The 27,409-nt window shown below is 43.7% G+C and overlaps 1 protein-coding gene across 34 annotated transcripts in view; it reads right to left on the reverse strand.

The window, feature by feature from the left end:
- The window catches only part of OBSCN (obscurin, cytoskeletal calmodulin and titin-interacting RhoGEF), a 518,757-nt gene that overhangs the window by 388,616 nt on the left and 102,732 nt on the right, over nucleotides 1-27,409 (reverse strand). For 33 of the 34 annotated variants that reach the window (XM_089660447.1, XM_089660452.1, XM_089660453.1 and 30 more), the window contains 14 exons: nucleotides 24,979-25,254; nucleotides 20,111-20,386; nucleotides 18,187-18,462; nucleotides 17,239-17,514; nucleotides 16,527-16,802; nucleotides 15,972-16,247; nucleotides 15,414-15,689; nucleotides 14,857-15,132; nucleotides 14,304-14,579; nucleotides 13,747-14,022; nucleotides 8,657-8,932; nucleotides 6,086-6,352; nucleotides 4,689-4,958; nucleotides 652-918 (listed from right to left, as the gene is read on the reverse strand). In XM_089660447.1, coding sequence (XP_089516573.1) covers nucleotides 652-918; nucleotides 4,689-4,958; nucleotides 6,086-6,352; nucleotides 8,657-8,932; nucleotides 13,747-14,022; nucleotides 14,304-14,579; nucleotides 14,857-15,132; nucleotides 15,414-15,689; nucleotides 15,972-16,247; nucleotides 16,527-16,802; nucleotides 17,239-17,514; nucleotides 18,187-18,462; nucleotides 20,111-20,386; nucleotides 24,979-25,254 — 3,840 coding nt within the window. The remainder of the gene's footprint in view (nucleotides 1-651; nucleotides 919-4,688; nucleotides 4,959-6,085; nucleotides 6,353-8,656; nucleotides 8,933-13,746; nucleotides 14,023-14,303; nucleotides 14,580-14,856; nucleotides 15,133-15,413; nucleotides 15,690-15,971; nucleotides 16,248-16,526; nucleotides 16,803-17,238; nucleotides 17,515-18,186; nucleotides 18,463-20,110; nucleotides 20,387-24,978; nucleotides 25,255-27,409) is intronic. The other variant, XM_089660462.1, reaches the window with a different exon arrangement.

Here is a 27,409-nt window from a genome sequence, read left to right on the forward strand (position 1 = left end):
CCTGGTTCACACCAATGCAACTTGTAATGCGACTTTGGACTTTCGAAGTCGCATCCCATGTATTTCAATAGGTTCATCTTAATTGCCGCAAGTGAAGTCACAGCGACAAAAAAAAATAGATTCTATACTACTTTTATGTGTCTCTCAGTGCGACTTGGCGCAATAGACTTCTACGTTATCTCACAGAAGTTGCTTCAGTATAGATAAGAATGCAAATTTGATGGATCTTTTTTTCATCTTACCCTCACCTCTCCTCCCTGGTCATCCTTGCTGCCTAAAAACTAGCACATCCCATTCACCCCTGAGTGTAGTGGAAACGCCCCCTTTTCCGCTAATAGGGCAACCCATTCACTTAAAATGGGCTGTCCTACGCAGAACAAATGCCCCAAAGTAGATAAAGCACCTTGGAGCATTGTACATGTTGGCGCATTCATGGCATGTTTTGTCATGCAGCAAAACACACGTCTGATAACCATGATTTGAGTGTCATTAACAATTAGCATGCATTCCAAACACTCAGCAACCCACACAGAAACGTGAGCTTTGTCACATGTGTCAGAAACGTGTGGCAAGCAGGCACTGCAGTAGACTTAAATTTCTGGTCCCAGAAATTCCACCTCTAATCCCACCTCATTGAAGGTTCTGACTTACTTTCTACATTAAGCTTGGCCTGTGTCTTGTCATCCAGAGTCTCACAGCCATACAGCCCTCGGTCAGAGTAGGTCAAGTTCTTTAAGGTGAGGATATGTTTTGTTCCTTCAGACTTAATCTCAATGTTGTTGCCGGACTGAAGCACAATGCCATTCTTCATCCACTTGACTTCTTTGGAGGCTTTGGTCAGCTCTGTTTCCAGATGGACCGTCTGCCGTTCCTCCACCGTGACCGCTTCCAATTTCTTCTTAAACAAGACTGGAGCCTCTGACCAGGAAAAAGAAGATGCAACATTTATGGAGGTTTCACAAGCTTTTGTTTAAATTTCAGTATGGAAAATGGTGGAATTTTTCCGAGTGCATTGACTAGCTAAATTCTTCATGAAGAGGGTAGGACAGAGAGGGGTCAGGCTTATGACTTCAGGGACTGGCCAACATTTTTCTACCAGAGTGTCCTTGGGGGCACTGGGTTCTCTTTAAAGTACAGTATATTGGCTGCAAGATTTCAAAATTCCTTTACATGTGTTGACATAGAAAAAATATTAAGGCGAAGATATACTAAGACTGGAACACTCAGAATCTGGTGGACCTGTGCATGGCAGCCAATCAGCTTCGAACTTCAGCTTGTTTAAATAAGCTTTGGCAATAAAACCTGGAAGCTGAATGGTTTCTGTGCAGAGCTGCACCAGATTTTGCATGCTCCAGTTTTAGTAAATAACCCCCTTTATGACCAAAAGTATGTAGACCTGCCTTCAAATGAGTTTAGGTGTTTCCAGTGAACCTGGAATGCTACAGCATACAAAGACATTGTAGTCAATTGTGCTCTTCTAACCTCGTGGTAACAGTTTGGTGAAGGACCTTTTCTGTTCCCACATGACTGTGCCCCTGTGTACAAAGCCAGCTCCATCAAGACATGTTAGGTGTGGAGGAACTCAAGTTGTGTGCACAGAGCTCTGACCTCAACCTTACTGAACATCTCTAAGATGAATTGGAATCCAACTGCAATTCAGGTCTTCTCATTCAACATCAGTACCTGACCTCACAAATAGGCACAAATTCCCACAAATACATTCTAACATCATTTGGAAAGTCATCCTAGAAGAATGGAGGCATGTTACAGCCACAAAGGAAAGCCAACTCCACATTAATGGCCATGGTTTTGTAATGGGATGTCCAACAAATTAATTTAGTTAACATTTTGGGTAAGACGTTTTTCTGCTCTAACATGACTGTACCCCGGTGAACAAAGCCAGCTCCATAAAGACATGGTTTGACCAGTTTGGTGTGGAGGGAACCCTGATCTCAACCCTACAGAATAACTTTGGGATGAATTGGAACACCAGGTCTTCTCATCCAACATCGGTATCTGACCTAACAAATTCCCACGGACCCACTGCAAAATCTCATGAAAAGCCTTCCAGAAGAGTGGAGACCAGGGGTGGACTGAAAACTCATGGGGCCCCCGGGCAATAGGGGATCATGGGGCCCCTGCGATCTTGCCCAAACTCAAAAAAGCCTATGAAAAAGGTACCAGGGGCAAATGGTCAGTCCGCCCCTGGTGGAGACTATCATAGATACAAGGGAGAGGGGTGGCAACTCGAAACTCCATGGTTTCAGAATGGGATGTCCAACAAGTTTCAAATAGGTGTAGTGGTTGGGTGTCCACAAACCTACTGTAGACGAGAGCTCTGAGAATAGGTAAATCGATGCACAGTTGGGATGTGTTGGAAAGATGTCACCATAGCTTTCACAACTGAGATGACTGCCAAGCTTTAGAAGTTAGCATCTTGGCGAACTAAATATATAAAATGATTTCATTACTAAAAATGATTGGCCCTTTCAAATGAAGGGTAGGAGATGATAAATCGCTGCCTAGCTCCTTATACAGTTTCTCATCAAGATTCCTGGTCCCCTACCAGATGATCTGTTTCTGACCCATTGTACACCCATTGAGTCTCGCTCCTTTTGCATTCTCTATGTAGAATAGATGAAAAGTTCAGCAGAGGAAGACTGCTTTTTTCATTTCTGCAGCAGGTGGACAGAACTGGAAATATAGATGCAAAATTTTTCGAACATCTTGAAGTTGATTTACAAAAGGAAAATAGACTGTGCACTTTGACAGTGCAGTTGCCCCAGAGCTTAGTAAATGAGATGAAGCTTCACTTTGCAAAGACTATCCAATATTGAAGTGCACAGTCTATTTGCCTTTAGTAAACCAATCACATAGACTGCTGGGGAGAATGATCGATCCTGCCAGCATTTGTCCTGCCAGTAGTAGTTACTGTACATCCAAACCAACTCTTCAGTTCAATGAGTGTCAGGAAGATAGCCCAACAGTTATCCACACGTGAAGCACCGACAACTTCATCCAATCTCAATGGGGTGTGTAGATGTGGATTGTCAAAGAACTGGATGGGAGGTGTGAAAGTTGTGGAACCCCCCCCCCCCCCGTTCTACATACATAATCCCAGAACTTTTTTCTCAGAGAGTAAGTTCAGGAACCCCCCCTTCTGAGTCACGCTTGTCTCCACCCTCTACCCACCTCCGAGCAATGTCCCTTGGTTCCACCCCCTACCCACCTCCCAATACTGCCCCTTTTAAAGTATACAGAACCAAGTATCATTTTGTGGTGCTAAGTGATTTGTATGGAATTTGTTAATAATTAGAAAAGCAGTAAAATATATCCCCTGCAGCCAACAACAATAGACCCCCCCAGCAGCAACAGATCCCCCAGTATCAATTGAACCCCCAGCAACAACAGACCCCCTGCAACAACAACAGATCTCCTAGCACCCTGCATCAATAAACCCTCCAGTCATCAACAAGAATAGATCCCGCTCTCAACAGTAGACCCTCCCAGCAACAAATGAACCCCCCCCCCGCCCGAAGCACAAAACCGCCAAGCAACAACAGACCCCCAACACAAAAAATAGATCTCCTTCAGCAATAATAGATCCCCAGCAGCCAGCATCAATAGACCCTCCAGCAGCAAACAATAACAGACTCCTCCCTCAACAGTAGATCCTTCCCAGCAACAAATGACCCCATCTTCCCAAAACATAAGACCCTGCAACCACAGATCCCCCAGCAGCAACAATAGAACCCCACAGAAACCATAACCCTCCCATGCAAAAATAGACCTCCTACAGCAGCAATAGATCCCCAGCAGCCAGCATCAATAGACCCTTCAGCACATCATACCACCCCTTGCCATTACATACATTCAATGCTGGAGGTGTCAAAGCTGCGTTCTCATAGGTTCCCACTGAAAAAAAGCCCTGCATAATCCCAACTTTGATGTCAGGAAGCCTTCATAGATGGTAATTCTTTAAATGACAATACTTGAAGATGTGCTGGGTTCAGGGGCGGACTGACAACTCATGGAGCCCCCGGGCAATAGGGGATCATGGGGCCCCTGTGTCCTTGCCCGAACTCAAAAAATCCTATGAAAAGGTACAAGGGGCATCTCATGGGGCCCCCTATTGACCCCGGGCCCTCGGGCAGTGCTCGAGTTTCCAAATGGTCAGTCCGCCCCTGGCTAGGCTACGTCCCTGGCACTCATTGTAACTGAATAAATGGCTTGGAGAAGCAATGATGCCTCTTCAACGTTACAGAACAAGTGCAGTTGAATACGACGAACTACTACTAGACTTACAGGGCAAAATTTATTAAAACCGGTGCAGCCGTGCATGGCAGCCAATCAACTTCTAACTTCAGCTTGTTCAATTAAGATTTGAAAATAAAACCTGAAAGCTGATTGGTTTCTGCACAAAGCTGCACCAGATTTTGCACTCTCTGGTTTTAGTAAATAACCCCCTATGTGACCTGGATAGATGAGAACCTTCACATACATACATTAGATGTAGTATTGGAGAGAAAAAAACCTTTGAAATACCCGTGCTTGGGCTACCTTGACCTTCAACCTCTGCTGTATCAGGAACAAAGGGAAGTCAATATAAATTTCCAGTTTTGTCTGATCAAAGCAAAGGCTGTCCATAACAACTTTCATCCCTATAAGCTTTTCATGTTGGTCCTCACCTCGGACTTTGAGGCTAGCGGTGGATTTCACCCCTTCAGCCTCAGCTGTGATCTCGCCGGCATCTTGCATGGTCAGCTTGCTGATGGTCAGGGTGTGCACGGTCCCTTTCTTGCTGAATGAGTACTTGTTGCTCTTTTCTATCTTGGCCCCATTTCGGTACCACTTCAACTCGGCATCTTCTGGGGTCAATGTGCACTTAAATGTGGCTTCTGCACCTTCCTCTACTACCACGTTATTCAGTTCTGCTGTAAACTTCACCACGCGAGGAGCTGCGAGGACACAACCGATTATTAAGTCATTGACAGTAATATCTAGTACAGGAAAACAAGATGTAAGGACAACACATGGGCAAGATATTCAAAGATCATGAGTGGTAGCAAAAGTGGCTACTGACAGACTGCTGGAAAACCAAAAGCAGAGGGTGAACCAGCCTTGTGCATTGCCTTAAAAAATATTTTTATTGAAGAAATAAAACATGTGTGTGCTCACAAACAGCACATGATGCCAAGCTCATCAATACCCACAGTGACCCAAAGGAGCAGAGGACCATAGGTCTTCGACAACTTCAAGCTAACCAAGACTTTGATGTCAAGCTTTACAGTATCCACAGTGACCTCCACAATCTGGTCCACGGTGCCGATCCCAGCGTAGGGAATACACTTCCAATACCTGACGAGTTTCAAACTATGAAGAAAAGGGTATCTACCTTCGAAATTCATCAGCCATTGGAAGTGTCTTCCCTATGCTGGGATTGGCGCCGTGGGCCAGAGCGTGGGGGTCACTGTGGATATTGAAGGGCTTGACATCAAAGTCTAGCTTAGTTTGAAATTGTTGAAGACCTAAGGTCCTCCATTGCTGGAACATCCACCTCGAGGGCAGGACGTTGTTCTTTTTTCTTGTACTGACAGACGTCACTGTATGTCATTTGTGAGGTTTCCCATAACTTTTACTTTTTAAGGGTGTATTATTTATTTATTACAGATACAAATATAGCACCATCAATTTACATATATATATATATTGTACAGTCACATTAGTCCCTTACCCTCAAGGGGTGTACAACCTAAGGTCCCTAACTCACATTCATACATACACATAGTAGGGCCAATTTAGACAGGAGCCAATTAACCTACCAGCATGTCTTTGGAGTGTGGGAGGAAACTGGAGTACCTGTAGGAAACCCACACAGGCACAGGGAGAACATGCAAACTCCAGGAGGGGGTTCCATGGTTGGGATTCAAACCAACAACCCTAGTACTGCCAGGCAGAAGCACTAACAGTTTAGCCACTGTGCTGCACACTTTACTGACTAAACCTTACTTACCTACCACATTTTTGCTACGGATCAATGTGAACATGCCCTAAAGCAGTGTTTAGACTCATATGTATAAAGTACCTTTGGTAGTGAGTTGTGTGATAGTTTTATCATCCCGGGATTCGCAGGAATACTCTCCACCATCCTCTGCCTTCAACTGGGTGACGGTCAGGCTGCGTTTGGTTCCATCTGACTGCATCTGAAAGCGTTTGCTGGCCTTGATCTCCTCTCCGTTCCTCTTCCAGACAACATCGCCCTTTGCCTGTCCCAGCTCGCAGGTCAAGGTGATGGAAGAGCCGATCTCTCCGATCAAAGCTTCCAGCTTCTTTGTGAACTTCACTGGGATTTCTGAGGTACATATAAAATGCAGAAACTTCAGTTCATCTGAGAATAACATCCAATCCTCTCCTGCTTAACCCTTTGAGAACCGTAAGATTTTGGAAAGCCAAAAGAATCAATTTTTTTGTTTTTAAAGTTCGTACACTTCAGTTGCTGTAACATTTCATGAAATAATTGGCAAAAAGCTAGATCCATTTGTTGTTTGTTGATAAGAACTAATATTTTGACTCAAACCAAAAAAAAAAAAGAGTTTTAAGTTCTTAATCAGATGATACAGGCAATTAAAAACATGGGACAAATACGTCCCTTGGTCCTCAAAGGGTTAAATATAATTCATACAAGGGTTTTGGCAAACCTTAGTGCAGATTCTTACCGGTTTCTGCACTGTAGATTATCAGTAAGGCTTTGCCAGTTCTTTCTAAACAGTCTGGCATATATGTGTAGGTGGGGGTGCGGGGTGGGGGATGGCACATGTCTTCAATTTAATGATCTGATCAGCCCCAGTTTTTTAATATAATCATCCGATCAGCCTCCATGTTGCAAGAAGAAAGGCAAGACTCTTTGAGAAGAAACTATTGGATGAGATTCCTACAACTTGACTTACTCTCTGAGTAGTTTACTGTGAAAAGCAGTGAGGAAATCACATGAATAGGACGAAGGTACACTACATGGCCAAAAGGTTGTAGACACCTGACCATCGCACTTTTTTCTATAGCCAAATATGTGGACCCCCCTCCAAATGATGAAGTTTAGGTGCTTCCAGTGAAAAGTACTATTAATACAAAGACATTGTAGGAATACACTGCCCTCTGCTGTCCATGATTGTAAGTTGCTGTGCCTCTTACTATCATAGAGTTATTTATGTACATCACTTCCTGCCCCTGCTAGCTTGGTCAGAAACCCCAGACTGGAGGACAATGATATCTTTATAAAGGGTGGTTTTCAGGAAGTAGAGTAAGAGAAATGACAAACAACAAAAGAGAAAAATTCCCAGCTCAGCTTGCCAACCAGCCTGCAAACAAACCGAATGAACCTGTCTAACAGTATGTGTTAAAAACAGGGGTTTAGTTAGCACACGTTTGCAAATACATGCGTAAGCTACAGAGCCTCATCATGGCACCCCGATATTCTGTAGTTCTAACTCTACAAATTTTGAGAGCCCCCATAGTAGAGGCTCTGTACATTACGCATGTATTTGCAAATATGAAGAGAGTGCGCCCTGTTTTGTTTTTTTTCTGCTAGCATTGAGATCCCCAAGGGCGGCACCTCAGCAAGTGCAAGATTCCATTTTGAGTGCAGCAAGAGAGATTTGAGCACCGGTTTCTGGTTACTATTGGATTTTGGGATGGGATGTCCAACAAGCTCATATAGGTGTGATGGTCAGATGTTCACTAACTTCACTGTTCACTTTTGTTCATGTACAAGGAGAGCCAAAAATGATCTCATTCATTAAACTGAAAGCAGAACTCCGGTTAAAAATGTGAGGCTTCATGGGAAAATAATTTTGCCTGGATTTCTGCTTTAACATGCTTTATGCCTTTAGTGCAGCCATTCTCAATTAAGATTCCTCCAGAGGTTGCTAGGGGTTCATTGAGCAATGATCAGCTTCTGTCTCTCAGATAAGTAACCACTGACACTGATGATCTTCCCACTGACCACAAGTGTAAGGAGCAAGGGCGGACTGACCATTTGGAAACTCGGGCAGTGCCCGAGGGCCTGGGGTCACTAGGGCGCCCCATGAGATGCCCCTGGTACCTTTTTCATAGGCTTTTTTCAGTTTGGGCAAGGACACAGGGGCCCCATGATCCCCTATTGCCCGGGGGCCCCATGAGTTGTCAGTCCGCCCCTGGTAAGGAGCATTCATCCCAGTGACCAGTTAAATGGTCAGCGCACCCATGTCCTGTTACATTCCTAATATTATAAAAAAAATACAGATGCAGGAGGCATAGTGGGAACCCCTCAAACTGGGCACAGGAGGTATAGGTTCACTCCCTTGAAGAGACCAATGCCTCATGGAGACCTTACTTCTCTTGGCTCTCCTGTCGTTATGCAAGCCTGCACCATGGGGAGGAGACACAAAGGGTTCACTTCCAAGCCTTGCACAGAGACTTCTCAATTAGTATGGTGAGAATTAGTATTTTGGAGAAGCTACCCAAATGGATGCAGGCAGTATCTATCTATCTATATCTATCTATCTATCTATCTATCTATCTATTATCTATCTATCTATCTATCTATCCTTTATGCAGCTTCCTAGATTCTTGGACTTGGAGATATTTTAAAGAAAAATTAACACCATAAACTGTTCCTCACCCTTCACTTGGACTTTAAATTCCTGCTTGTCGCTGCTGATGCGGCAGGAGTACACGGCACTGTCCTTAGACTCCGCTGATTTCACCACCAGTATCCTGGATGCACCATCTGAAGATATTTGGTACTTCTTGGAGGCGGTCAACTCTGTTCCATCTTTAAACCATTTCACTGGAGCATTTTCAGGCTGAACTGAGGTCACCATTGTTATGTCCTCATGTTCCTGGGCAACAATTGACTCTTTCTGTGCAGGGATTTTCTTGAACTTGGCTTCTGGCTCTAATGGGAAAATGGGCCAAATTAATGAATGGGCATCACGGTTAGTATTGATGTTGCATGGTCAATCAGTGCCTTGCTGGACATTCCAGAATAATGACTCTCAAAAGGCATACAAGATGTGACTTCCACAGCAATTATCAGTCTACAGTAATCGTATTTATTTAATTTAATGTTGTTGCAGACTCTTGCCTGCTTATAATGTGTAGAAATTACCCCATGATATGTTAGGGCACTTTATGAAAGTGATTGTTAAATGTAAGGGTCTGCTTAATGTAATCAAGTGATTGTGTAGGCAGGTGCCTTCAAGTTGTATTGTTATTAGCTAGGAATGTGCCAGAGTTTTCCTGGGCTTTTCTGGGCTCTGCCCTTCTTCCTGTGGGTCCAATAAAAAGGGGGAAGGCTGGGTGCAGAGCACTAGGAGGACTATATAGGAATAAGCTAATGGGTCCATGCCAGAAGATGTAACCTATAGCAACCTACAAGCTCTCATCAAGGGACCCCACCAATAATGGGCTCTGCCAGTAATGGACTTCTACCTGCCAAGGTATGCCTGGGCAGCCTAGAGCCTAGTTAGGGCTTTGCAACTGTTTGTACTGTACTGTTGCAGCCTTCAATTAAAGTTTCCTGAACTGTTTGAAAGCTTTGTCTGAAGTAACTTAAAGGGGTGCATGGTGGTACATGGCATATTGAAGAACAGGGCCTGTTGTGCACACATGGGGTAGAAGAGTAAGGCCACTGCAAGGGATAACTTGGCAGAAGAGTCGTCGGAGTGTAGTTGCCATGGGTGACTATGAACTTGTGAGAATGTGATAGCGGCCAGACAGCATTAGTACCCGGCGTAGGTGACAGGCCCTCCGGTAGCATGGGGGTTCATTTCTGACTCCCTCCCTAGCAGTTGGTTCCCCCACAAAGTATTTGGAACCAAAACCTGAGAATGGAGACCCCCAAGTACCTCACCACATGGTAAGGGAGAGAGAAAGAGTTGATTATGTGCACACAAGAGGTCCGTGCCAGTGCAAGGCGGGACCCCATTCTGTCACTGGGAGTGCGGAGGTAGGGATATACTGGACTGGTGGAGAAGGCACAGGCTCAGCAGTGTTCCTTCTATATGCAGCGTTCCTAGAGCAAGGGTGGGACAGAATGTTTTACAGAGGGGCTCTGTATGTCACACAACTGCACATAGTATACGGCTCATCTCTAAGCTAAGGTTCTGGCTTAATGTTGATTTCCACATTTACAATGAATAGTAGTAGATCCATCTGCTGTCTGATGATGCTGCCTCCATAGTTACAGCACCAACTTCATTAGGACGAGCCGGAGATGTTGCATCAGCAAAGCCTCTCTCCTCTAGCCCCAAGGTAAGCAACCACTAAAACAATGGTCTTTTTAGCTGTTAGTAAATGGGTCCTTCTCCCACATACAATAAATCTACATGGTCCTCAATCTAAGGGGGGGGGGGTCGTTTTTAAGTTTTATTAAAGGCATTTGAACTTGAATGGAGTAAGCACTGTATGGGATGCCCAAGGGAACAGTAAACTGATGACAATTTCCTGTCAACTATGTATAAGTCTTTTTACAGCAAAAGGTTCTTTCCTTGAAACGTCTCCAGCCTTTCCCAGTGTACCACCCCCCAAACCCCAGATGAATCCTCTTCTCATCCAGATATCTGGAGGAAATCCCTGAGTGCCTGCCCTTTAAGTTGAAACAGTCCAGACAAGGAGCTAGTCAGCTTTCCCATCAGAATGCCCCTTTTCCCTTAACTGGCCCAGGGGGTGTAGGATTACTCACTCTTCTGCTCCTGTGTGCTTGTTGGGTTGGTAGCTGCCTTCAGGCCTTCTGATGGGCTGGATCCTTCCCTGCTCCACAGGTGGTCCTCTCTTAGGGGACTCCTGAGGTTGAGTGCACCTATGTCTGGAGGTAGACCCCTTCCCAATGAGCCCCCTCCCAGGCTCCTGCATCTCAGCCTGCTTCAAATCTTCCACCCAAACTCTCCCTGCCTCTGAGCAGGCTCAGTCATTCTTAAGGGCAGTTCTGACTCCATGCCAAGCCTCCTGCCTGAAGATTGGCCAGGATCCTTCAATAGTGCAGGCCAGCTCCTCCTCACCCCTGCTCACCGTGTTCTAGAGACTTCTCCAAATCTCTAGATCAATGGGAGGTACATTGAGCTGATCTGCAGAGCCTTTCAGCCCTGACCTGAATTTGGCCCCCTCTGACTATCACCCAGACTGCTACTCAGCCTTCTAGCTAAAAACATAGTTTTCTAGCTACCCCTAGCTAACAAGGAGGGTGCTACACGTGTAATACCATACTCTACTTTCAAAGTAAAGATAAACATTGATGAGTGTATTTACAGTTGCAAGAAAAAGTATGTGAACCCCTTGGGATTACGTGGAGTTTTGCATGAATTGGGCATAAAATGTGCTCTGAACGTCATCTAAGTCACAACAATAGAAGAACACAGCCTGCTGAACATAATACTACACAAACATTAGATGTTGCCATGGTTTAATTGCACATAACATGTAAACATTCACAGTGCAGGGAGGAAAAAGTATGTGAGGCCCTAGCTTACTGACTTCTCCCAGAGCTAATTGGAGCCAGGAGTGAGCCAACCTTGACTCCAATCAGTGTGATGATATTGGATGTGTTGCTGACAGCTGTCCTGCCCTTAAAAAACACACACCTGTTTTGGGTTTACTGGTTTCAAGAAGCACTGTCTGATGTGAACCATGCCTCGCAGAAAAGAGCTCTCAGAAGACCTACGATCAAGAATTGTTGACTTGCATGAAGCTGGAAAGGGTTACAAAAGTATCTCCAAAAGCCTTGATGTTCATGTGTCCATGGTAAGACAGAGTGTCTACAAATGCAGAAAGTTTAGCACTGTTGCTACTCTCCCTAGGCGTGGTCGTCCTGTAAAAATTACTGCAAGAGCACAGCGCAGAATGCTGCATGAGGTAAAGAAGAATCCCAGAGTGTCAGCTAAAGAATGGAGTACATGGGAGGACACCACGGAGGAAGCCATTACTGTCCAAAAAGAATATTGCAGCATGTTGGAAGTTTGCAAAAGAGCACCTGGATGTTCCACAGCACTACTGGCAAAATATACTGTGGACAGATGAAACCAAGATTGAGTTGTTTGGGAAGAACACACAACACTATGTGTGGAGAAAAAAAGGCACAGCACACCAACATCAAAACCTCATCCCCACTGTGAAACATGGCGGAGGTACCATCATGGTTTGGGGTTGGGGCTGCTTTGCTGCCTCAGGGCCTGCACGGATTGTTGTCATTGAAGGGAAAATGAATTCCAGAGTTTATCAAGACATTTTACAGCAAAACGTACGACCATTTGTCTGCCAACTGAAGCTCCGCAGAGGATGGGTGATGCAACAGGACATGACCCAAAGCATACAAGTAATTCAACAAAACAATGGCTGCAACAGCACAGAATACACTTTCTGGAGTGGCCCAGTCAGGGTCCTGACCTCAACCCAATTGAAATGCTGTGGTATGACCTTAAGAGAGCGATTCACACCAGACATCCCAAGAATATTGCTACACTGAAACAGTTTTGTAAAGAGGAGTGGTCCAAAATGATTCCAGATCGTTGTGCAGGTCTGATCTGCAACTACAGGAAACGTTTGGTTGAGGTTATTGCTGCCAAAGGAGGGTCAACCAGTTATTAAGTCCAAAGGTTCACATACTTTTTCCTCCCTGCACTGTGAATGTTTACCATGGCAACATCTAATGTTTGTGTAGTATTATGTTCAACAGACTATGTTCTTCTATTGTTGTGACTTAGATGACATTCAGAGCACATTTTATGCCCAATTCATGCAAAACTCCACGTAATCCCAAGGGGTTCACATACTTTTTCTTGCAACTGTATGTACAGATGGAGAAATGTGTATATGGACAATGACAGCGTGCCCACTTTAAATACACTTAATACAGCACATTCTTCTGTTATTTAATGTACCGTGAGCTGTCATTATCATAATAATAAAAAACGGGTTCCTCTTATGGCATGCTGGGTAATTGTATATACTGTATTCAGTGAGCACACTAGGCTCTGGGACTTTTCCTGGATAGAAATAGTCCAGCCTGGTGTGGGCATATTGCCCTCCCAGGCAAAAGCTACCACATCTACTGTTTGGAGGATTCAGGTAGGTGACCTGAGGGCCTGAATGCTGAGACCTGGGTTTTGCTAAGAGCTGACTGAGATCTGGTCCGGTATTATGAAAGAAGACAACCAACTGTTCTTGGGCCTTGTGAGTACAGACACCTCTGAAAGGATCTTAGAGACTTTGAGTTGCAAAAACCCCTCTGGTGCTAAAGAGCCAGCTGCAAGTCTAGCTAAAGGAGACACCAGCTAGTGTCCTGAACAACTTTGTCCATCTATCCTTCTTCTTAAAGGAATGCTGCTCTTAGGGTTCTTAGAAAGAAAGTTACAGATGACTGCTACTACTACTACTAATACTACTACCTTAAACCTGAAGTCCACTGTTTGCTACAAGCATGGACTTTAATATAGCTTGTTCTGAAGAATATCCAACTCCTAAGGTGTACAAAGGTGTACTATCCTCAAGCGTACTAACCAAGTTCTCCAAAATTTAAAAAAAAAAAACCCAAAACAACACCTCTAGACTGGTCATTGGAGAAAACCAGTGAATGAGCTGTGTGCCTGGCTTTCCGGGTAAAGATTGTGGGGAAACCTGGACAGTATTCCTCCAGCAGAGCAGCGCTACAGTGGCCATAGAGAAAATGTCAAACAATAACTTTAATCTAGTTTAATTTTCTGAACTACTACCAACCTTTGACGTTGATCTTAAAGTTGATCTTCTGTCCAGCCACCTCACAAGTGTATTCTCCAGCATCTTTCTTCTCCACCTGCTCCACCACCAGATGCCGAGATTTACCTTCAATCTCCACCCTCATTTTCTTGCTGGAGGTGATCAGTTTCCCTTCCTTGTACCACTTCACCTCCATCTTTTCTTGGGCCACCTGACAGCTCAGGGTGGCCTTCTCTGACACCACAGCCTGGACTTCCTTCTGGACCTTGTCCAGGCTGGTGAATGCCGGCTCTGGTTCTGAAATACAAGAACATTTAAGATGACCAATTAGAGCGGTAAATCACTTACAGAATCAGATCAACCTGTAGCCAATAAAACAATTAGAACATTTTCTTGAAACTGACCTGTAACCAGTCAGATCATACACAGGACCCAAAATCAACTGCTACATGAATATCTCATTCCAGTTAAGTGTTTACATTCTCCTCAGACGTTTTTACACAAAAACTTTATAAATGAAATAACTGTAGTACATGAGCCTAGAATAGCTACTGCCTACAGCTTAGTATCCTACTAACCTTTGACGTTGATCTTAAAGTTGATCTTCTGTCCAGCGGCCTCACAGGTATATTCTCCAGCATCTTTCTTTTCAACCTGTTCCACCACCAGGAGCCGAGATTTACCCTCAGACTCCACCCTCACTTTCTTGCTGGAGGTGATCAATTTCCCGTCTTTGTACCACTTCACCTCTGTCTTCTCCTGGGCCACCTCACAGCTCAGGGTGGCCTTCTCTGACACCACAGCCTGGACCTCTTTCTGGACCTTGTCCAGACTGGTGAATGCCGGCTCTGGTTCTGAAATACAAGAACATTTAAGATGACCAATTAGAGCGGTAAATCACTTACAGAATCAGATCAACAGGTCGCCAATCAAACATTTCGAACAGTTTCTTGAAACTGACCTGTAACCAGTCAGATCATACACAGGACCCCAAACCACCAGCTACATGAATGTTTCATTCCAGTTAAGTGTGTACATTTTCCTCAGACATTTTTACACAAAATCTTTATAAATGAAATAACTGTAGCATGAGCCTAGAATAGCTACTGCCTGCGATAGTATCCTACTAACCTTTGACGTTGATCTTAAAGTTGATCTTCTGTCCAGCGGCCTCACAGGTATATTCTCCAGCATCTTTCTTTTCAACCTGTTCCACCACCAGGCGCCTAGATTTACCCTCAGACTCCATCCTCACTTTCTTGCTGGAGGTGATCAATTTCCCTTCCTTGTACCACTTCACCTCTGTCTTTTCCTGGGCCATCACACAGCTCAGGGTGGCCTTCTCTGACACCACAGCCTGGACTTCTTTCTGGACCTTGTCCAGACTGGTGAATGCCGGCTCTGGTTCTGAAATACAAGAACATTTAAGATGACCAATTAGAGCGGTAAATCACTTACAGAATCAGATCAACAGGTCGCCAATCAAACATTTAGAACAGTTTCTTGAAACTGACCTGTAACCAGTCAGATCATACACAGGACCCCAAACCACCAGCTACATGAATGTTTCATTTCAGTTAAGTGTGTACATTTTCCTCAGACATTTTAAACACAAAATCTTTGCAAATGAAATAACTGTAGAACATGAGCCTAGAATAGCTACTGCCTAAAATTAGTATCCTACTAACCTTTGACGTTGATCTTAAAGTTGATCTTCTGTCCAGCGGCCTCACAGGTATATTCTCCAGCATCTTTCTTTTCAACCTGTTCCACCACCAGGCGCCTAGATTTACCCTCAGACTCCATCCTCACTTTCTTGCTGGAGGTGATCAATTTCCCTTCCTTGTACCACTTCACCTCTGTCTTCTCCTGGGCCACCTCACAGCTCAGGGTGGCCTTCTCTGACACCACAGCCTGGACCTCTTTATGGACCTTGTCCAGACTGGTGAATGCCGGCTCTGGTTCTGGAATACAAGAACATTTAAGATGACTAATTAGAGCAGTAAATCACTTACAGAATCAGATCAACATGTCGCCAATCAAACATTTAGAACATTTTCTTGAAACTGACCTGTAACCAGTCAGATCATACACAGGACCCCAAACCAACAGCTACATGAATGTTTCATTTCAGTTAAGTGTGTACATTTTCCTCAGACATTTTAAACACAAAATCTTTGCAAATGAAATAACTGTAGAACATGAGCCTAGAATAGCTACTGCCTACAGCATAGTATCCTACTAACCTTTGACGTTGATCTTAAAGTTGATCTTCTGTCCAGCGGCCTCACAGGTATATTCTCCAGCATCTTTCTTTTCAACCTGTTCCACCACCAGGTGCCGAGATTTACCCTCAGACTCCACCCTCACTTTCTTGCTGGAGGTGATCAATTTCCCGTCTTTGTACCACTTCACCTCTGTCTTTTCCTGGGCCATCACACAGCTCAGGGTGGCCTTCTCTGACACCACAGCCTGGACCTCTTTCTGGACCTTGTCCAGACTGGTGAAGGCCGGCTCTGGTTCTGAAATACAAGAACATTTAAGATCACCAATTAGAGCAGTAAATCACTTACAGAATCAGAACAACAGGTCGCCAATCAGACATTTAGAACAGTTTCTTGAAACTGACCTGTAACCAGTCAGATCATACACAGGATCCAAAACCAACTGTTGCATGAATATCTCATTCCAGTTAAGTGTGTACATTCTCCCCAGATGTTTTAACACAAAATCTTTACAAATGAAATAACTGTAGAACATGAGCCTAGAGTAGCTACTGCCTGTGATAGTATCCTACGAACCTTTGACGTTGATCCTAAAATTGATCTTCTGTCCAGCGACCTCACAGATATATTCTCCAGCATCTTTCTTCTCAACCTGTTCCACCACCAGGTGCCGAGATTTACCCTCAGACTCCACCCTCACTTTCTTGCTGGAGGTGATCAATTTCCCGTCTTTGTACCACTTCACCTCTGTCTTCTCCTGGGCCACCTCACAGCTCAGGGTGGCCTTCTCTGACAAGGTAGCCTGGACTTCTTTTTGGACCTTTTCCTGATGAATGAATGCCGGCTCTGGTTCTGTAACAAAAGCATGAACCAAAATAGGTCTGTTGTTCCCATTATTTTGAGGCTGTCTGAAAAAATGTCTATCAGGATTTCCTTCAAGCATTTTACTGTGCAGATGCAGATGGAGGTTAGCTGACAATTCAAGCTTATAGAGTCCTCACAAAGGTGGTGAAGAGTGATCCTTCTCTCTCCATAACCCTAGTGAGATTCAGCGATGCCCAAAAAATTATAACTGAAAGCAGTCATAAATCTAACATAAAACATGTAGTCTAATGAGTCAATCCACAATATGGCCAGAACTGCATTGGCTCTTCAAGACTTCTTCAAGTTTTTGGTTATTTTGTGTGGACAATGAGACTTTTGGATGGCTAAACGTATATGTGTAATATTTTTAGATTAGATATCATAATAAACTAAAGAAGTAAAGGAACTGGAGGGTTTTAGCTACCTTTGACGTTGATTTTGAAGTTGACTTTCTTTCCAGCAGCCTCACAAGTATATTCTCCGGCATCCTTCTTCTCTACCTGCTCTACCACCAGACAGCGTGATTTACCCTCAGTCTCCACCCTCACTTTCTTGCTGGAGGTGATCAATTTCCCTTCTTTGTACCATTTCACCTCAGTCTTCTCCTGGGCCACCTCACAGCTCAGGGTGGCCTTCTCTGACACCACAGCCTGGACCTCTTTTTGAACCTTGTCCAGACTGATAAATGCCTGCTCTGGTTCTAAAATACAAAAAAATGTAACATTTCATTAAATATTGTATTCATGAATATACAGTATAAAGCATGAAAATGCTACTTGCCTGGCTGTCTCTGGCTTTATTATGGAGTCAATAACCTACATTAAATATGTAGCCACTGAAGTCCTAGCTCCTGATGTGTATACTTGTTTGGGTTATTGGTCAAAGTATTGGAGCCATCGAATCAATATCACAGAAAGGAAGTTTTTTTCAGGTGGTATTCAGGAATGGCAGTCGAAATATATCCCTCATACATAAGAGCTTTTTGTTTGGCTATTACATTTATTTGAAAAGAGGCAAAAAGTCTGAAATTTGGTGAATTGAAACATTTACAAAGTAGACAACCTGTAGCCAGTCAGGGCATTGGAACTTTCATAGGTGCAGACCAAGTTGGCTTATCAAGTAATTCATACAACTGCTGCAACCAACAATCTACCAGAGCAACGCTTGAAGCACCAGAATGAATTGCATCCAATTAGTGAGTTAGGAGTTTTACAGGAAACTGGCCTGTAGCTATTTAGCTCATTAGAACATATATAGGACCCACCCAATCATCCCTCTGCAGACATTTGTAGTCATAAAGCTTTAAGAAAGACTGTCCTAAAAAATATCTCTCTGGAGAAGCTATTGTTTGTTATCCCATGATCCTGCTAACCTTTGACGCTGATCTTAAAGTTGATCTTCTGTCCGGCGGCCTCACAGGTATATTCTCCAGCATCCTTCTTCTCCACCTCTTCTACCACCAGATGCCGTGATTTACCCACAGTCTCCAGCTTCAGTTTCTTGCTGGAGGTGATCAACTTCCCGTCCTTGTACCACTTCACCTCCATCTTCTCCTGGACCACCTCACAGTTAAGGGTGGCCTTCTCCGACAAGATAGCTTGGACCTCTTTCTGGACCTTGTCCAGATGGATGAAAGCTGGCTCTGGTTCTGTAAATAAAACACAATTACTTGGGTCTGTTGTCTGCAAATATGAGGAAACCGAGCAACACGATGTTTGAAACTTCCCTGGTTTCTACAAACTTACTAAACTAACAACAAAACCCCACCAGATTCCTTAGAAGCAGGTGTGGAGACTTGGACAAGCTCTTTTTTTGGTTGATCTCAATTCTAGAGTTCAAAATCTATCTAAGACCTAATTTTCAGTTTTGGAATTATGTTCCTCTCGGTTTTAACGGTGAACTGAATTTGGAAATTCCCTGCACAATGTAGGCTATTTAATTGAAATATATTTGATTCTAAAATGCACAATTTAGAGATTTCAGAGGTTGCTGAGGAATCAGAAGTGAATATAGATCTTCAACTGAATAAACAGAAATACAAACCCTTTGGCAGGTTAAACAGCAAACATGTATGTATTTCATATGTATATTTAGCTATTTGCATGAGGTTCTGCTCAAAGCATTAGTTTTAGGGCCTGTGTCGATAGGCTTTGGACTTACAGTATGTCTATGGCATTAAAGCAGAACTTAACCCAAAAGGGGAAGATCCACTTGTGGCATCCTCCTTCCCTCCACTGCCAAATGTAACACTTTTTAGGGGGGAGCAGGTACCTGGTTTTGACAGGTATACGTTCTTACTTCTGGGTCAGATTGCTGCGTCATCTGTGAGGAAGATTGGTCCCCTCCTTCATCCCCCTGTAGCACTCTGGGACACACACAGGACTGCAGGGCAATTCACAAAGTGTGGAGCGGTTCTCATATGCTCAGCAGGAAACCATCTGTGAAGCCAAAAAAGCTTCACTGCCGGTTTCCCTTACCTAAGAAGCCGTCACTTACACCCAATGCCAACTGAAGAATCGGCTCGGGTGTGGACATCACTGGATCCATGGACAGGTAAGTGTACTTATATTAAAAGTTTGCAGCTACAGTATTTGTAGCCGCTGACTTCATTTTCTTGGGGGGGGGGAACTGGAGCTCCTCTTTAACACTCATTTGTGATGCTTCTGAGATCATTCAGAATACATTGATAGGTGCATCTGAGCCTTCTTCTAAATTGCCTTTGACCTGCTACAAGCAGGTTTTGCATTCCCATTGTATTAGAATGAGAAACCCCTTAGAGACAAACAAGAGCTTTTTGACACAGGCCCTTAGATATTTAAAAATGATGTCATAATGTCATTGGCCCTCAAAATTTCACCTTTAACACTACAAACAAATGTCATAAATGATTTCAACAATCTGTTCCTGGAATCTTGCTAACCACTTAAACTGTTGCTGGGAAAATTCACCACCATGCCACCAACCTTTAACGCATTTCAAGAAGAGATGTCACCACAGTTAGCATATACAGCAGATTTCTGGTTAGCAATTGAACCTTTAGGGGCCTATGTACATGGGCTTTCGGTTAGAGCTGCATGTCTTTCCTTGCAAAGTCAATAGGAATGCAAAATCATGTTTGATGGACATTAAAAAATAAGTCAGCCGCAGGTTCGAAGAACTTAAGAAGGCACTCAAATCTGATCTCAAATGCAAACTCAATGCACTTGAAAGTATGATGCATTTGTCCATCAACATCTAAATTTATCCACCTTCTTGCAACTCAACATCCTTTAAGTGATAGGAAAAATTAATCTCACCTTTTATGTTGACCTTGAAGTTGATCTTCTGTCCAGAGGTCTCACAGGTATATACCCCGGCATCGTTCTTCTCCACCTGCTCCACCACCAAACACCGAGATCTACCCTCAGTCTCCACCTTCAGCTTCTTGCTGGATGTGATCAGTTTCCCATCTTTGTACCACTTCACCTCCGTCTTCTCCTGAGCCACTTCACATCTCATGGTGGTCTTCTCTGACAAGATAGCCTGGACCTCTTTCTGCACCTTGTCCAAGTTGGTGAAGGCTGGCTCTGGTTCTAATAAAGATATAATATTAAGATATAAAATATAGATAATTCTGTTATTTTTCTTACTTTTTATTTGTTCTAAATATGGCTCAATCAATATTTTGTAAAAGCCAAACCCAGAGGAATCATATGTGTTAATTATAGCTAAAAAACGTTGACTGATGACTTAAGAGAATGGGAAACAAGTAGAAGGATTTTAAAAAAGGTCCTCATATTGGCAGCAGAGTTTTGGCAGAAAAAACACCTGACGCTTGTCAAAGTGTCTAACGTTTACAAGCGTTTAGGCGCGGTTACAAGCATCAAGCGTCAGGAATGGACTCGCCAATGGTGGTGGGACTCACCTGCCTTGTGGGCTGCAGTACCAGGCGAGCGGCCAGCGGGTGTTCTCAGCAACCAGAAGCTCACTCCTGCAATCAGCAATCACCTGAGGCTGATTGCAGGAGGTGTATTTCATCCATCAGTGCATATCAATGCCACATATTAGTGCCCATCTGAGCTGCCTTTCAGTGCCAACTATCAGTGCCAGTCAGTGCCGCCTATGAGTGCTGCCAATCAGTGCCATCTAACAGTTCCAGGCAGTGCCACCTCTCAGTGCCAGTCAGTGCCACCTATGAGTGCTGCCAGTCAGTGCCATCTAACAGTTCCAGTCAGTGCCGCCTCTCAGTGCCAGTCAGTGCCGCCTCTCAGTGCCAGTCAGTGCCGCCTATCAGTGCCATATATGAGTACTTCCTTTCAGTGCCCATCAGTAATGTCTGTGAGTGCCCACCAGTGATGCCTGTCAATGCCCATTAGTGCCACCTACCAGTGCCTCCTCATCAGTGCCTCCTATCAGTGCCCATCACTGCAGCCTCATAAGCGCACATCATTGAAGGAGAAAAATTACTAATTTACAAAATTTTAGAACAGAAAAAACTATCTGTCTAAAAAAAAATTATAAAAATTTCATATGGGTACAGTGTTGCATGACCGCGCAATTGTAATTCAAAGTGCGACAGCGCTGAAAGCTGAAAATTGGCCTGAGCAGGAAGGTGGTGAAAGTGCCCGATAGGCGAGGGGTTAAAAAAAAACAAAAAACACCTTTTTTGGATGGGCATCTTAGTGAACACAACATACAGGGATATGAGTTTTTGACATGAGCACACCCATATGGGTTAAACTGGGTGGACTTGCGTCTTTATTCAACCTTTCAAACTACGGATCAAAATGGAATTCTAATTCCCGATCAACCATTTCCTAATCCGTTGGGCATTCGTAGGTCATGAGAGGGGCCAGGATAGTTGGGTATGAGAAGTCGGTAACAGCGGATTTTCTTACACCCATGAAAATCGCCAATGAAATTGCGGCACCAACAACCGCAGCTGTTGCCAGGTAAATGGACGCCGTGACGCCCCACTGTCTATAAAGATGTAAACTAGTAATTGGAGGGCCGAATGAAAGCTGTTAATCCTGGCTGACTTTTATGGACGGCTCACATTACAGGTGGATTACGGATCAGGAATGCCCCTACCACTGCGGATGTGTGACACATAATACTGCTGATCCAGACAACGCCATCAACAGCAACACTACAAACTACAAAGGTGACTTATAGTAAAAAAAATACTTAAAGAGAACCTGTCACAATCAACGTGGGCAATTCAAGGTGAGCATACGAGGGTGAAAGCCAGAGATAACCTTCCGTGAAAACCCCGCGGTGGAATGGATTGTATAAAAATCTCGACCTTTTCTGTAAAAGTCACCAAGCAGCCCCAACGTCTTCAACTTACCGATTGGCGCATACGCAGTGAAAACGCATTATAATATATCTGTTACAATGTAATAATGAATGAAGCTTGCAACCAGAGTTTGCATGCTTCATTCACGCAGGAGTCGCTTTAAAGTGCCTCTGTTGCTGTAAAGCAGGATCTGCAGAGGAGAAGATTTATACTTATGCCGGCCATACATGGGTCGAAATTCGATAGTTTTTTTGTCCGAAAATCGTACCTAAGAATAATCGGCCAATTTTCGCTCAGTTAGTGGGTCAATGGCACCGGCCGATTTTCCCTGTGTCAGTGGGTCAATGGTACCGGCCGTTTTTTGCTCTGTTAGTGGGTCAATGGCACCGGCCAATTTTCACTTTGTTAGTGGGTCAATGGCACCGGCCAATTTTCACTTTGTTAGTGGGTCAATGGCACCGGCCAATTTTCACTTTGTTAGTGGGTCAATGGCACCGGCCGATTTTCACTTTGTTAGTGGGTCAATGGCACCGGCCGATTTTCACTCAGTTAGTGGGTCAATGGCACTGGCCGATTTTCGCTCTGTTAGTTGGGTCAATGGCACCGGCCAATTTTCGCTGTGTCAGTAGGGTCAATGGCACCGGCCGATTTTCACTCAGTTAGTGGGTCAATGGCCCCGGCCGATTTTCGCTCAGTTAGTGGGTCAATGGCACCGGACGATTTTTGCTCTGTTAGTGGTGTCAATGGCACCGGCCGATTTTTGCTCTGTTAGTGGGGTCAATGGCACCGGCTGATTTTTGCTCTGTTAGTGGGTCAATGGCACTGGCCAATTTTCGCTCTATTAGTGGGTCAATGGCACCGGCCGATTTTCGCTCTGTTAGTGGGTCAATGGTGGGTCAATGGCACCGGCCGATTTTCGCTCTGTTAGTGGGTCAATGGCACCGGACGATTTTCGCTCAGTTAGTGTGTCAATGGCACCGGCCTGATTTTCGCTCAGTTAGTGGGTCCATGGCACTGGCCGATTTTCGCTGTTAGTGGGTCAAGGGCACCAGCCGATTTTCTCTCAGTTAGTGGGTCAATGGCACTGGTCGATTTTCGCTCAGTTAGTGGGTCAATGGCACCGGCCAATTTTCGCTTTGTTAGTGGGTCAATGGCCCCGGCCGATATTCGCTCAGTTAGTGGGTCAATGGCACCGGACGATTTTCGCTCAGTTAGTGGGTCAATGGCACTGGCCGATTTTCGCTCTGTTAGTGGGTCAATGGCACTGGCCGATTTTTGCTCTGTTAGTGGGGTCAATGGCACCGGACGATTTTCAGTCAGTTAGTGGGGTCAATGGCACCAGACGATTTTCGCTCTGTTAGTGGGTCAATGGCACCGGCCGATTTGCGCTCTGTTAGTGAGTCAATGGCACCGGACGATTTTCGCTCAGTTAGTGGGTCATTGGCACCGGCCGATTTTCGTGGTTCCTCCCCTTTTCGGTGATCGGGCATGTTGGAAAATTCATGAAAAACGACCAATTTGCAACTCAATGATGGTCAAATAGTACGATAATTTTTCAGAAAAGAATATGCTGTGACCTGGAAGGAACAGAAGTTTCGCCTGTTATATGGGGTGAACTTTATGACTTGGTCGGGCAATTTTCTAAATCATTGATGGCGCCATCGGATTACCAAGTGAACAGCGTTTTCAATTTAGATGCCTGTGTCCTCCTGCCACATGCTATGGTTGCTTTTCCTGACTCCCTATGTCACTAATGTGTCCTGTAGTGATGCAGAAGCCGGCAGGAGGAACCACAGAGAACAGGGGAGCACTAGACACGTGAACTGGCCGTGAAAAATGGAGGAGCATGCTGCAGGACAGGTGAGTATAAACCCTAGACTTTTGCAAGTCCTAGATTTTTTTACATTTTTCATTTGCTCAGAGTGTGACCTGGATAGCAAACGATATTCGAACCCTTGCAATTATATTGGGTATGCAGTGGGAGGGGAGGCTCTAGGTGTACAAGGTAAGTCAAAGGTCTTAAAATGGGTAAGTGAACTTCTGAGGTCCAAATATAGAAACTGCAGCTGAAGACGTTTTTAAAGATACGAACACGGGGGCCAACATCATCCTATTGATTTTCACTGCCAAATGAGTCACTGACTCCAGAACTAGAATGAAGGACTGGAGTTAGGCCTTTACTGGCTGTCAGGGACTTTCTAGAAAGCCGGGATAAGGATGACCCAAAAGTATGAACTGAAAAAATTAGGTACAGGTTCATGTTACAGTTAGTGAGAAAAATAAAGGGGTGGCCAACAGTAACCTCCTGAAAATCAGATTTTCTGGCTGTTGTGCTAACCCTTAGGTTTTCCAAGTGTTTCCTCAAATTAGAATCTTAAAATTATTCATAGAATAGGAATTCTAGAAAATTCATAGAGTTCCTCATCCAGACATAGTAGGCAGATCAGCAAAATCTGAGAGAAAAATATTCCTCAACTTCTTAGTTCTTCCAGACCAGTGACTCCAAGTACTGAATCAAGAAGGTCAGAATATTAGCCAGGGAACCAACATTTCAAGAAGAGATGTCCCCACAGTTCGCATATACAGCAGATTTCTGGTTAGCAATTGAACCTCTAGGGGCCTATGTACATGGGCTTTCGGTTAGAGCTGCATGTCTTTCCTTGCAAAGTCAATAGGAATGCAAAAGCATGTTTGATGGACATTAAAAAAAAAGTCAGCTGCAGGTTAGAAGAACCTATGAAGGCACTCAAATGGAAACATCTTGATCTGACCTCAAATGCAAACTCAATGCACTTGAAAGTATGATGCATTTGTCCATCAACATCTAATTTTATCCACCTTCTTGCAACTCAACATCCTTTAAGAGACAGGAAAAATGAATCTCACCTTTTATGTTGACCTTGAAGTTGATCTTCTGTCCAGCAGCCTCACAGGTATATTCTCCGACATCTTTTTTCTCCACCTGCTCCACCACCAGATGCCGAGATCTACCCTCAGACTCCACCTTCAGTTTCTTGCTGGAGGTAATCAGTTTCCCATCCTTGTACCACTTCACCTCCGTCTTTTCCTGGGACACCTCACAGTTTAGTTTGGCCTTCTCTGACAATTTGACTTGGACCTCTTTTTGCACCTTGTCCAGATTGGTGAACACCGGCTCTGGTTCTAGAAAATGATATTAATCTTTGGTAAATTTCACATCTCATGCCATACAGAGAAACCTCAGACATAGGACCCTTGATGTTAATCCTTTTTCTTCCTTACATGTTAATTCTGTACTTGCTGCCTTTGACACAGTGGGCCACTCCCTCCTCCTCAAAAAAACTCCTTTGGTCTTCGCGACTGTACTCTTCACTGGTTGTCATCCTACCTATCCCACCACATCTTCATTGTCACTTAACAATTCTACTTCCTCTTCTCCTCATCCTTTCCTTCTCTTTATGGACAAGACTGTCCATAATTTTAAAGGGTGCCTCAAGACTGTCCATAATTTTAAAGGGTGCCTCAGGACTGTCCATAATTTTAAAGGGTGGCTCGGAACTGTCCAAAATTTTAAAGGGTGCCTCAAAACTTTCCATAATTTTAAAGGGTGCCTCAAGACTGTCCATAATATTAAAGGGTGCATTGGGACTGTCCAAAATTTTAAAGGGTGCCTCGGGACTGTCCAAAATGTTAAAGAGTGCCTCGGGATTTTAAAGGGAGCCTTGACTGAAACAGGTTGAGAGACACTGATCTAGACATCTAAACAAAGGTTTAAAGTGAAAAATGAAAGTTACAGTCCAGAGTGGTCTACCTAAAAATAGGTTTGACCTTGACCTCAAGACTGTCTATAATTTTAAAGGGTGCCTCAAGACTGTCCATAATTTTAAAGGGTGCCTCAAGACTGTCCATAATTTTAAAGGGTGCCTCAAGACTGACCATAATTTTAAAGGGTGCCTCAAGACTGACCATAATTTTGAGGCACCCTTTAAAATTATGGACAGTCCCAAGGCACCCTTTAAAATTATGGACAGTCTTGAGGCTCCCTTTAAAATTATGGACAGTCCCAAGGCACCCTTTAAAATTATGAACAGTCTTGAGGCACCCTTTAAAAATTTGGACAGTCCAGAGGCACCCTTTAACCACTTCCTGTCCGGACACTTTTACCCCCTTCCTGTCCAGGCCAATTTTCAGCTTTCGGCGCTCTCACATTGTGAATGACAATTACTCAGGCATACAACACTGTATCTAAATGAAATTATTATCATTTTTTTCAAACAAATAGAGCTTTAATTTGGTGGTATTTAATCATCACTGGGGTTTTTATTTTTTGCTAGAAAAATGAAAAAAGACTGAAAATTTTGAAAAAAAACATGTTTTTCTTAGTATTTGATACTAAATTTTGCAAATAAATATACTTTCTTCATAAATTTAGGCCAAAATCCATTGTGCTACATTTTGTTGGTAGACATAACCCAAATCAGTGTGTATTATTTAGTCTTTGTGAAAGTTATAGAGTCCACAGACCACGGTATATATATTTGATATATTTGAAAATGTATCAATCCTGATGCACGGACTACCTATATAATTTCTTGGGGCCCTAAAATGCCAGGACAGTACAAATACCCCCCAAACGACCCCTTTTAGGAAAGTAGACAGTCTGAGGTATTTAATAAGAGGCATGGGGAGTTTTTTGAAGTTGTCATTTTTTGCCAATTTTTTAAGGAAATGATGAAAGTAAAAAAAATTCTTTTTTTTTTCCCACAAAGTTGTCATTTAACAAGTTCTTTCTCTCACACGGCATAGGCATACTTGCAATTACACCCCAAAACACATTCTGCTACTCATCCTGAGTATGGCGATACCACATGTGTAAAACTTTTTCACAGCCTAACTACATAGAAGGGCCCCACATCCAATAAGCACCCTAGGGGGCAAAAATTACACATCTAATTTCTTGACTGTCTATCACAGTTTTGGAGGTCCTGGAGCACCAGGACAATTGAATTACCCACAAAATGACCCCATTTTCGAAAGAAAACACCTCAAGGTATGTTTTAAGAGGCATGGGGAGTCCTCTGAAGACTTCATTTTTTGCCACATGTTTTTGGAAAATGTGAAAAGAAAATGAAAATGTATTTTTTTTTACGCAAAGTTGTCAATCTATGAGATATTTCTATTACACAGCATAGGCATACTTAAAATTACACCCCAAAACACATTCTCTAACTCTTCCTGAATATGGTGATACCAAATGTGTGAGACTTTTTCACAGTCTGGCCACATAGAGGGGTTCCACATCCAATAAGCACCTGTTAGCGTTCTAAGGGCAAAAATT

Source organism: Staurois parvus, unplaced genomic scaffold, assembly GCF_062004578.1.
Source record: "Staurois parvus isolate SC_StPar_1 unplaced genomic scaffold, SC_StPar_1.0 ptg001245l, whole genome shotgun sequence".
Classification (NCBI taxonomy): Eukaryota; Metazoa; Chordata; class Amphibia; order Anura; family Ranidae; genus Staurois; species Staurois parvus.